The sequence below is a fragment of the Siphateles boraxobius genome, unplaced genomic scaffold (genome assembly GCF_051911475.1).
Source record: "Siphateles boraxobius isolate OS27281-9 unplaced genomic scaffold, OSU_SipBor_1 1, whole genome shotgun sequence".
In the NCBI taxonomy this organism is placed as follows: Eukaryota; Metazoa; Chordata; class Actinopteri; order Cypriniformes; family Leuciscidae; genus Siphateles; species Siphateles boraxobius.
In genome coordinates this window covers 23,530,284-23,542,043 of record NW_027508699.1, presented here as the reverse complement: position 1 = coordinate 23,542,043, position 11,760 = coordinate 23,530,284, and the positions used below count along the sequence as shown (strand labels likewise).

At 36.7% G+C, this 11,760-nt stretch overlaps 1 protein-coding gene across 1 annotated transcript; it reads left to right on the top strand.

The window, feature by feature from the left end:
- Positions 1–1,812: 1,812 nt before the first annotated feature.
- Positions 1,813–11,683, top strand: trpa1a (transient receptor potential cation channel, subfamily A, member 1a). Its single transcript, XM_077229541.1, has 28 exons — positions 1,813–1,916; positions 2,108–2,231; positions 3,186–3,336; positions 3,445–3,620; positions 3,742–3,849; positions 4,210–4,318; positions 4,411–4,556; positions 4,657–4,793; positions 4,876–4,924; positions 5,007–5,106; positions 6,003–6,103; positions 6,294–6,463; positions 6,626–6,790; positions 6,926–7,040; positions 7,533–7,699; positions 7,781–7,871; positions 7,954–8,013; positions 8,083–8,181; positions 8,278–8,348; positions 8,422–8,575; positions 8,669–8,758; positions 9,781–9,950; positions 10,058–10,187; positions 10,289–10,471; positions 10,563–10,631; positions 10,724–10,828; positions 10,947–11,056; positions 11,174–11,683. Exons 2-28 carry the CDS (start codon positions 2,109–2,111, stop codon positions 11,388–11,390), a joined length of 3,366 nt encoding a protein of 1,121 aa, XP_077085656.1. The 5' UTR covers positions 1,813–1,916; position 2,108; the 3' UTR covers positions 11,391–11,683.
- Positions 11,684–11,760: the final 77 nt, after the last annotated feature.

Here is an 11,760-nt window from a genome sequence, read left to right as displayed (position 1 = left end):
GAGAGTACCTCAATCTAGTCTCTGAAGAGAGAGAAAGAGCCTGTAACTAGTAGAACAAGATTAATTGGCATGAAACATGATGTAAATATAAATAAATAACTATGAAGTATATAAATACATTACATTATCTATTTTATAGATAATTAACGACAATGTTAATACTCAAATTTAAATATGAATAATACGTTATAAATTATTATGTCAGGGTATTAGCTTCAGGTTATGATTTGGGACTTCTGATGCTTCCATGTGTCCTGGTGTGCCAGAAGCGCACGCTGTTCCTGTCTGCATCATGCATCCTGCTATTAGGTGCTGGATTGTCTCAGGAGGATCGGCCCTATTGATTTAGAGCTGAGTGCTTGTTCTTCTCCTGCTATGATTAGAGCCTCTGTGCTTTCCATCGGTCCTGCTATTTTAAACCAATTTCCCAAAGTCAGCCATTCCAGCGACAGTATCTGGCAGTGGTATATCCCATTGAGAGGTTTGTCTTCCGATGGCGCTTCCTAAATTATTCTGAAAATCTCCCTTAGATTTGAGTTCAACACTGTGGGCCATGTGTTTTCTGTTTCAATCAGGATGCTTGGACTCTGTAAAAATATAACACAAATATGCCTTTCATTCTTGACAACTGAATACATTTTTGAAGGAAAATATTTTTTAATGTAACAGAATGTACAAAATAATGGCTGTGAATCAAAAGCATACAGTAGTTCGTGATATTTTTCAGACAATGAATAGTTAAATGTGATAAATAATGTGATGAAGTTCAGAATCCTATTGATTGTCTTAAGTGGTAATGATAATAGACAAATGTCTGTTTATTCTTTATATTTTTTATGGATCATACAGGTATGTTACCTTTAGATCAGTAGTCTATTCCATTTCTTATCACACATCTATAAATGTTTATAATAAAGATAAGATTAAATCATAAAACTGAGAATTCACAAGTAGCCTAACTATAGCTATTGAAAAGTTTTACAATACTTTTAAATCTTGGGTATAGTATAGGAACTGGACTATAATTGAAATCATGAGAAGGAAATTCTGAAATTCAAAACTGTTTCTAAAGTAACTATATGCTACGTTTATTATGTTTAAAATGTATCTTCAAATCATTATAGATATTAGAAACCAATATTGGTTTTAAAATTCAATTTTTTACAACATCGTCTCTATTAAAGCAAACATCTACATGTTACTAAACATCACAGGCTCGTAATTGGTATGAGCTGTTTGCTTCATCAACGAAAATAATTTGTTAGTTCTGCTCCAAATGAAATGTTTGAAATGAATAAAACAAGTTTTTGTCATATTTTATATGGAGACACTACAATATTATATAGGCCTAGATGGAGATGCTTTAGTTTTATTGCTCACAAATAATGCTTTTGATGAGGTCATGAGCAATAATGGCCCATGAACACAATCAGGGGGTTTATGCCTCTGCAGTCCACACAGGAAATGATCTTAGACCTGAAACGGACCACTCTGATGCTAATATGTAACCCTTTAACTCCTAAATCCTTGATTGATATTTACAAATCTCACATGTAATGCTTCAGTTATTGAATTAGCTGAAAAAAAGAAGGTTGATGAAAATAAAATATAATTATAGCATGTATTATACAGAATCACAATTATATCATCTCATACATAAACCTTAATAATGTAATGTATCTAGTGGAACTTGATTCTCAGCCTCCATGAGCTTACATTTTTGCTCTTTTCTAAGTGCCCGCAAGTCTCATTTGGAGGCGGCTGGTTGCATCAGAAAAATAGTAAAGGCTCTATCCCTCTCTCTCGCTCAGTGAAACAGTGTAATCTGAGAACCAGGACACATCTAACCACACTATAAAAACCCTCTCACTAATAGCAAAGAAGCCACAAGCCAATATAGAGGAGAATCCAAATGGGTAAGACTGGGCCTCATCAAAAGCCTCTTTAACTTTTTCATCTTGTGTTGTTTATATGATCTGTTTCATATAATTACTCTTTTGTTTGAAGCTTGTGTGTTTGAAAGGGCTGTTTTTTTAAGAAGGGCTAAAATCGTAAGAAATAACAATAAAGGACAAATTTTCACTTGTTTTTCATGGTCCACTAACAGGATGACTAAAAAAGGTGCAGAAATGACACACATCTCCAAAACAGAGTCAAAATCTAGACAGCAGTCATTCGACAGTGTCATGGATGGGGACGAGAGCAACCAGATATCTGCAAATGTGTTTGAGGTACTCTGCTTATCTAAATTCACTCATTTATTCAGAAAGTTTGGAGTCAGCAAGATTTTGCAATGTTTATAGATGAAGTCTAATTTTGCTCAACGAGGCCGAAAATTATTTGATAAAAATATTGTGAAATATTCTTACAGTTTAAACGGTCTGTCTTCTATTTTAAAATACACTGACCGGCCACACACAAAAAGTCGCTGTTTGGATTTTTTAAATAGGCAAATGCTTAAGAGTCTATGATTGGATAATTATTGCAGTGATTATTATGTTTCTATTTGTTTGGCAACAGTTCTTCTAACCCTAACTGATTAATACTGAGTGTGTAGCTTTTAATTTCTTAAACCAACATGTAGGAAGACACATCATGGCCATATTCCAGGGTGACAATATTAAGATTCATCAGGCTCAAATTGTGAAAGAATGGTTGGGATGGACTATGAAGAATCATTTCACATATGAATTGGCACCTCTGAGTCCAGACCTTAAATTAATCTTTGGCATGTGCTGAAGTAGACTTTACAGAGTGCTTGACTCTTGCATGGTCAATACAAGATCTTGACCAAACATTTATGCACCTCTTGATGCAAATAAAAGTTGTGATGTCATTTCCATCATGAGGCACATAAATATTTGGTCACGATCTTCACGCACTCTGTAAAGCACATCCCAAAGATGAATTTAAGGTCTGGACTCAGAGGTGCCAATTCATGTGTGAAAATGATTCTTCATGGTCCATCCCAACCATTCTTTCACTATTTGAGCCTGATGAATCTTGATATTGTCACCCTGGAATATGGCCATGATGTGTCTTCCTACATGTTGGTGTAAGAATTTTTTTCTGTGCCATTCATTTCAGGTGTGTTTCGCTTCCCCTGTCTGATAGTATTGTGAGGACAGCTTGAGCAGGTGGTCTAATGTTCCTCATGACTGAATTTTAAACTCTGTTGGTTTCAGTGGACTAAGCAAGGAAACGCAGTGGCTCTGGAGAAGCACTCCAAGTACTTGGACATACGCGACCACATCGGTGCAAGCCCACTGCACTATGCCTCATCCAAGGGATACTTTCGCATCATCAGACTTATTGTGCAGGTCATTGGACAACAAGGTAATCGAGCCACACCTTTAGACATGTATTTTAGCTTGAATTCATGACTATATATCTCTTGCTGTAAATCAAATCAAAGAGAAATAAAAGTCATTTTTGACACTGCAGAGCTCAATGTCAGGGATGAGGAGGGGAATACACCTCTTCACTGGGCCGTGCAGAAGGACCAGCCAGGGATCTGCTCTGTGCTGCTGACTCTGGGAGCAGATCCTAACATCCTAAATAACAGCCAACAGTCACCGCTACATATGGCAGTCAGCCTGGGCAAAAATATGGCGGTAGAGGTGGGTCATTCTGCTCAAAAGATCTTAAAGCACTAAAAACACTAAAGTCCGTAGTCATGTGTTTCATTGGAAGAAACACTCTCCATGTAGCTAACATGATTATTCTTTTGGGTTTACTTAGCAACTTGTCTCACATAAACAAACTGATGTGAACCTGGAAGGGGACATGGGAAACACCCCTGTCATTTTAGCTGCTTCTTTGGATAACCATGATGCTCTGGTTATATTGGTAAGTTGATTTTGATTTTAAATCAGTGGTGGGTGAATGTTTAAGTTCTATTAATTGAATTGAATAATTGGATAGAAACATATTCATTATATTCAAGTATGTATAAATCTTGCATGCATCAAATCCATGTTCACCCACCATTGAGTTAAATTTAATTTAATAATAATATGAATATAAATAATCGTATAATCTTATTGTAGCACACACACACACACACACACACACACACACACACACACACACACACACACACACACACACACACACACACACACACACACACACACACACACACACACACACACACACACACACACACACACACACACACAATCAATCATTGTAACCGCTCTTCTCCAGAACAAACATGGTGCAAAGTTCTGTCGTCAGAACAAACTTGGACTTTTTCCAATTCATGCTGCTGCTTTTTCTGGAGCTAAGAAATCCATGGAGGTCATTCTTCTGAAAGGTGAGATGTTGTATCGCTGAACCTGAAACATATGGGCCATATATTACATAGTACCTAAAAATCCAGTGTCTTGTATTTCTCATTTTTCACAGGAGAAGAAGTTGGTATGTCCATTGACAGCCATATAAACTATGTGGATAAATCTTGCAGCAGTCCACTCCACCTGGCTGTACGTGGAGGGAATCTCGACATCATTAAACTCTGCATTGCATATGGAGCAAAAATTGATCAGCAGCAGGTAAAAGAAGATCTTGTCATGAAAATGAATACCAGGAAAGAATCAGTTCTAACCAATTCAATTCTATTTTCATTTGTAACATAAATGTATCTCTTTACAGTGTGATAAATCCACTGCTCTCCACTTTGCATGTAGTCAAGGTGCCATCGAGGTTGTTAAAGTCATGTTCTCGTCTTACCATAAAGTGTGTGACCTTATCAACATCACTGATGGGGCCAACCAGACACCCCTACATAAGTACTTCAGCTTTACACACTAAACAAGACTAAACAAGGCTAAACAAACTAACATAACTAACATATTTATTTTCCATTTGCAGAGCAGCGATTTTTGATCACTTTGAACTCTCCGAGTACCTTATATCACAGGTATGGCAAGTGCAGTTGTTAAATGAATAAACTGTATTTGACATACTGACAGTTACTGTAAACCCGGACATTATTGTTCCAGGGTGCTGACATTGACTTTGTCGACTGCAAAGGCCATTCTCCACTCCTTCTGGCAACAAGTTGTGGAGCATGGAAAACTGTCAATCTACTCATCTCCCATGGTAGGTAACCTTAATAAATTATTATTATTTATTTATTTTAATAATGATGATAATGATAATAAGGGCTGGGTATTGACATTCATTTCACAATTCAATAAAATTTCAATTCACAAGCTTGCGGTTCGATTCGGTTCTGATTTTTATTCAGTTCGATTCAATATCGATTAATTGGGGTATGTATCAGTACAGTATTTGGCAAATTTTCTCAAGGAAAAAATATCCCTCAACTAATGCTGTAAACTCAGGGACAGTTGGTACATTATATTAAAGGTTATAGGCTACTCACATTTAAATTACACATAAGGACATTTTTATAATAACAATGTTACAGTAATAACTTTTAAATGACATAGTTGCATTTCGACTTGTTTTTTGAAATATAAACATTTAACTGGTGGCTGGGATTTAAGATTCGATATTGGTTCATAAAAATGAGAATTGATTAAAATGGTGAAATCGGTCTTTTTAACCCAGCCCTAAAAATTATTATTTGTATTATCATTTCCTATCTTATAACGGTGGTTCTCACCTTTCCCTTTTTGACTCCAAGTAGACAACAATATTTGAAGGCCCCGCTTCTTTTTTTAATTTACAGAAATTAGAATGTTAAAATAAGTAGCCAAACTAAAATAATTATAAATTAAATCAAATTGTAGAATTCCAGAAATTTAGGAATGAATTAAACTAAGAAATATCTTGATTTGTATTTGTTTCAGCTTATTTAAAAGCTTGTTTTGTCTTATTTTAAAACATTGTAAAATATACTTTTAGGCACCATTGGATGTTTGCTGAGATCACCTATGGGATCTGGTTGAGAACCACTGTCTAACATTATTTATGATAATAATCTAAACAAGAATAACACTTACAAGCTGATGAATCTGTTTGTTTTATAGGAGCTGATCTGAAGAAAAAAGACACATCTGGATGCAACTTCCTGCATCTGGCCATCCTGCAGCCCAGGGGTCTGAAAAACCTGCCAACAGAGGTACTGCAGGTAAACCGTGCAGGGCTTTAAGAGACTGTACCCATCTTTTACTGCAGTTCTCATTCCCACAGCTTTTTTATAGGGATCCAAAAGGAAAAGTCACTGCTGCCCTTTACTGTTAGTGTCATTAAAAAGAGGTAGAACTGTGTAGAAGACTGTGCGCGAAGTTCACCGTGAGGCTCTTTTGGTTTATCCACAGCACGAGAGTGTGAGAGAGCTCCTCAATGATGAGGATATTGAGGGCTGTACTCCTCTCCATTACGCCTGTAGACTGGGAATACCAGATTCTGTGAAGAACATGCTGGGATTAGAGGTCTCGCTGGACCAAAAGTGCAAACAGAAGAAATCTGCACTTCATTTTGCGGCCGAGTAAGTCTGTTGTCATTGTGAAGATTCAGAAATGGCAATAAGAAAACAGTAAAGAGCATTTGCCAATCTCCTCAACAAATTGAAGGAAAGCTGCAGTTATATATAGGCTTAAAGACAGTATAATACTTGTAGCTATGTGCATCATTTTCTTTTTCTGTTGAGATTTGGGAGGATCAACACATGCCACAGGATTCTGGAGATGGTGACAGACACCAGACTGCTGAATGAGGGAGATGAGAAAGGACTGACACCTTTGCATCTGGCGTCGCGTGGAGGACACGTTAAAGTAGTTGAGCTTCTCCTACGCAAGGGGGCGCTGTTTCACAGGTACGAGTGATTGCACAATTCCCTTTTTGTCAGGAGTAAAAGAAACAACCCTGCTTTACACACTTTCAACATGATCCCAATGAGCAACGTAAAACTCCTAAAATCCTAATGCGAATCATGTATATTTTTGTTTAGTGACTATAGAGGATGGTCATGCCTTCATCATGCTGCATCTGAAGGATACACACAGACCATGGACACTTTGCTGACGTCTAACATCAAACTTCTAAACAAAACTGATGGAGAAGGAGTAGTCTGTCTAATTTGCTAAAACACTTATGACACAATTTTGTCATAGCTACTGATTTACATTGGGATCCAAACGTCTGAGACCAGCTTTAATTTAGCTTTTTTTTCTTTCTTTTTTTAGTAGCAGTGAATGAGGCTGAATAAAAAGAATTTAAATGAATTTCAGAATATTGTAGTATTTAGTTTGTCCTTATTCTTTCTGAAGGATCATGTGACACTGAAGACTAAAGTAAAAATGCTTAAAATTCAGCTTTGCATCACAGGAATAAATTACATTTGAAAATATATTAAAATATAAAACATTCTAATTTCGAATAATATTTCACAATATTACTGTTTTTCTGATTTTTTTTTATCACAATGGGGAGCAAAAGTGACTTCAAAAGCTTAAAAAAAATTTTAGCTTACCGACCCTAAACTTTTAGATTATTTTGGGAACACTTACGTTGAATATATCACTGATGATGTTGCTCTGAATACTGATCTCTTATAGAACACCGCACTGCATCTGGCTGCAAGAGCAGGTCATGTGGCCGCAGTAAGACTTCTGTTATACAGAGGGGCCAAGATCGTCCTCAATAAGAATGATGCCTCTTTCTTGCACGAGGCTGTACACAATGGGAGGAAGGAGCTCACTAACACTGTGATTGAGAGTGACAGGTCAGCTTAGCCATTATTTTTTATCAATGTTAGAAATGTCTTTTCTAGTTTCTTCATTTATCTCATCTTTGATGAATACAGATGTGAGGAGGCGATGACAACATACAAATCAAACTCAGCAAAACGCTGCATTGTCATGGATATGATTGAGTTTCTTCCAGAGTCCTTTAAAGTGAGTTTTAACTGTTGCTTATGCCCGGCACTTAAATTGAAAGTTTAACACTCTAACCAGCAAAGCAATGCAATTTCCCCAGCATCTTCTAGACACATGCATAAGGGAATCAGAGGAAGATGTGAATAGCACCAATTACTATGTAAGTTTCCTTTCTTATTGAATGTTTAAAGTAACAACCACTTCAACTAACACCTTGTATGTTCACCAGATTGAGTACAACTTCCGGTGGCTTCAGCATCCACTGCAAAATCTTAAAAAAGCAGACTTGAAAAAAGACACCAGCTACAAACCACTTAGTGCATTAAACGTAGGTATATGTAGGCTATAATAATACTATATAGTGTATATATATATATTTTTTTTCATTGTGAATGGGCATGTTCAGAAAAAGTCTCCCCTACAGGCAATGGTGAAATTTAATCATGTCAGCCTGCTGACCCACCCAGTCTGCAAGAAATATTTGGAGATGAAATGGTGAGTATTTGCCATTGTATTTGCCATTTTTGATGTCTCGACATCCGGAGTTTTTGAACCCCTTTTTCTACAGGAATGCCTATGGGATCAAAGCACATCTGCTCAATATGACTGTCTATGCGCTGGGGGTGTTTCCTTTAACTTATCTCATTGTGAACCTGAAGCCCACATTGGTCACTGCAAGAAATGTCACATCAGTCAACATGGTCTGCACTTCCATGTACAAGGTACAATAATACTAAGGCAATTCATGAAAAAGATGTTGTGACATTGTATACATCAAGAAAAAAACTGATGCAAATTCTCTTTAATTTACACAGCAATCCTATATAATAACAACATGCATGCTCTTGGTTCTTGTTATGAACATGTATGCAGTTGGGAAAGAGATCCTGCAAATTTTTCAACAGGTTTGTTTAAGCAGCACTTACTATTTTCAATCTTACCTGTATTTGCCACACACACAAAAAAACCAACATAAATAAATGCAGTCTGTGAGGGAATCAGTCAGAGAGGCTCACATTTATGATAATTATTATCCTGTGCACAGGTGATCTTGATAATTAATAATGTGTTACACCCTCGCAGTGTCATACTGTATACAGACACTTGGCAATTATAAGTATTTAAACATGATATGAGTGGAGAGCTCTATTTCATCTAACATTTACTCACCATTGTTGTGTAGATTAGAAGAACTCCATCCTCCTATAGCGAATTCATATATAGCTCTCAAGTTTAGTCGTGTCTTTAGTCAACTTTAATGTGTCATTTAATTTTTTGGCAAGAGGTGAAAGTTTCTTTTCACCTGCTGTCGCAATAAAGTGATACTTAAAGCGGATATGCTTGAATGGTTAATGAATTATTGGTTATATTATGCGAAAAGAGGCAAATTTCATTTAGCTCCCTTTTCGCCCCAATTATGGACAGAAGCATATGATGCTGCATCATTTGAATATTATTTCTAATTGGTCAGTCTAATAGCTATACACTTAAAAAAAAGATGTAATCCTTTTTTCAAGATTTACATTTCAATTAAGAGCGAAATTCCATCAAATTTAATTGAATAATTCATGATATGAATAAATTGTAAGGATTCAACATTTTAAATAGAATAAAAAACAAATAGAGCTTAATAAAACATTTTGTGTAAATGTTAATGGAACAAGGGAATGGACCATTTAGTTTGTGATTGGTATTTATATATATTTTTAAAATATATATGTTTCAATTTAAGTTTAAGACTTATACAAAACTGAAATTCATAAATCTTGAAAAAAGTACACTTTTTTTTAGTGTAATATGAAGCATGACTCTTCTTCCCTAGACTCCTCTAAAAACTTAAATCTCTCCATTTTATCAGTTTGAAAATATTTGCATCCTGAAAGTTCAAGTATGTGCAATCATTTTAACCATGGCTTGTTTTTGGAAGCGGTTGAATTATTTGCGAGATCTGTCAAACTACATGGACTGGTCCGCTGCGATCTGTGCTCTGCTGTTCGTGGTGCCGTTGCTGATGAACACGAAGAGTTCCTGGCACTGGCAGGCAGGAGCACTGGCAGCTCTGGCCTCCTGGATAAACCTCCTCCTCTATCTCCAGCGGTATTGGACTAGATGACAGTTAATACATCCACAGAACAGAATTATGTTACAGAAGCATTACATAACATTTTTATGGACTTACCATCTGTATTCTCTCATGGCTGTAGGTTTGAACGGATTGGTATATATGTGGTCATGTTTCGGGAGATCTCACGGACACTGCTGAGCATTATATTGCTGTTCTTCTACTTGATATTGGGATTTGCTTTGTCCTTCTATGCCTTGATGGTCGAACAGGTGAGCATATGAGTGTCCATAAATCAACGTTTAACGTAAAAACGATTCATTTGGGAAAACTAGCTTTAATGCCCCATTTAAAATGTGAATTTACTTTACAGCAACATTTTGGAAGGATGTTCCTGTCACTGCTGCAGACCTTTGTCATGATGGTTGGAGAAATCAACTACCAGGACAATTTCCTGAAACCCTACCTGCAAGGAGACCTTCCTTTCCCAAACTTGACATTGGCCATCTTTATTTGGTTCGTCTTACTCGTGCCTATTCTTCTCATGAACCTTCTGGTAAGTCCAAAATCAAACACGGTTTGAAATGAATATAAAACAACTGCCCAGTATGTCTTTTTACAGTCAAAGTCGTGTATTTTGAGTTTAGATTGGTTTGGCTGTTGGTGACATAGCAGAGGTTCAGAGAAACGCATGTTTGAAGAGGATTGCAATGCAGGTGATTCCACTCAAACTCTCTAATATTGTGTCCTCATAAAAAGAAGTCATTTCTCCTTAAAAACAATGGTTTACTGTCAATCTACTCCACAGATTGATCTTCACACTAATCTGGAGGAGAGGCTTCCCTATTGGTTTATGAAGCGGGTGGACCAGGTCTCCATCAAAGAATACCCAAATAGATGCTTCAGAGGAAAGGTCTGACAACACGATAATTGATAAGAATATGTCATCTCTGATAATTGTGCATTAAGTTCACCTTGGTCAATGCAATTTCCACCAGCTATTAAAGCTGATTTAATGTTCTTGTGCACAGAAAAGATGCTTTTTCGGTGGGAATGAGGTGAGGAAGTCCAGGACCCGTCTCAGTCCTACCGGCCACCAGTTATCTCCACTGGAACGGGAGCTAACCAAACAGAAATATAGGTAACACCAATCTGACTAATAAAAAACAATGTTTAACTGAACCAAGTCATTCAATTCAAGTCCTAAATTAAACCCAAAAGCCCTTCACGTCAGACCATGTGCTGTGCAATTTCTCAGGCTGAAGGAGATATCAGAGACTATGGAAAAGCAACACAATCTGCTAAAGCTCATAGTGCAAAAGATGGAGATCAGCTCAGAGGCCGAAGACCATGACGGACCCCCGGTCTTTCAGGAGCTGAAAGAGAAACTCCTCAGCAAGAGCAAATGGGGTCCGTTGCTCAGGGCAGTGACCGCCAGAAAGAAGAGAGTCTGCAGTTTCACAAAAACGTCATGAACAACATTGTTTCAACGGAATTGTTGTATTTACTCATAAACTATGATAACATGGCTAATATTTCTCAGTATGACTTTACGTTTGTATAACAATCAAGGCTAAAACCAAATACCAAGCATTTAGCATAGTGTCTACATTGGGTTGTTATTACTATAAATTCAACCAAAGGTAAAACCTGTTTTATTACTGGAAAAGAAATGTAAACTGGTTGTTCATTCATTAATAAATATTGTGAATCATGCGAATAAGAAATGCTCGCTTGCACATATTTTCATTAAAACTATTCATCCTTTTTTTTTTATTGGGGTATCAGTCACAGTTCTTCAGAGCAGTGATCATTCACTGTTTGTAATAATTATTGATTAATAGC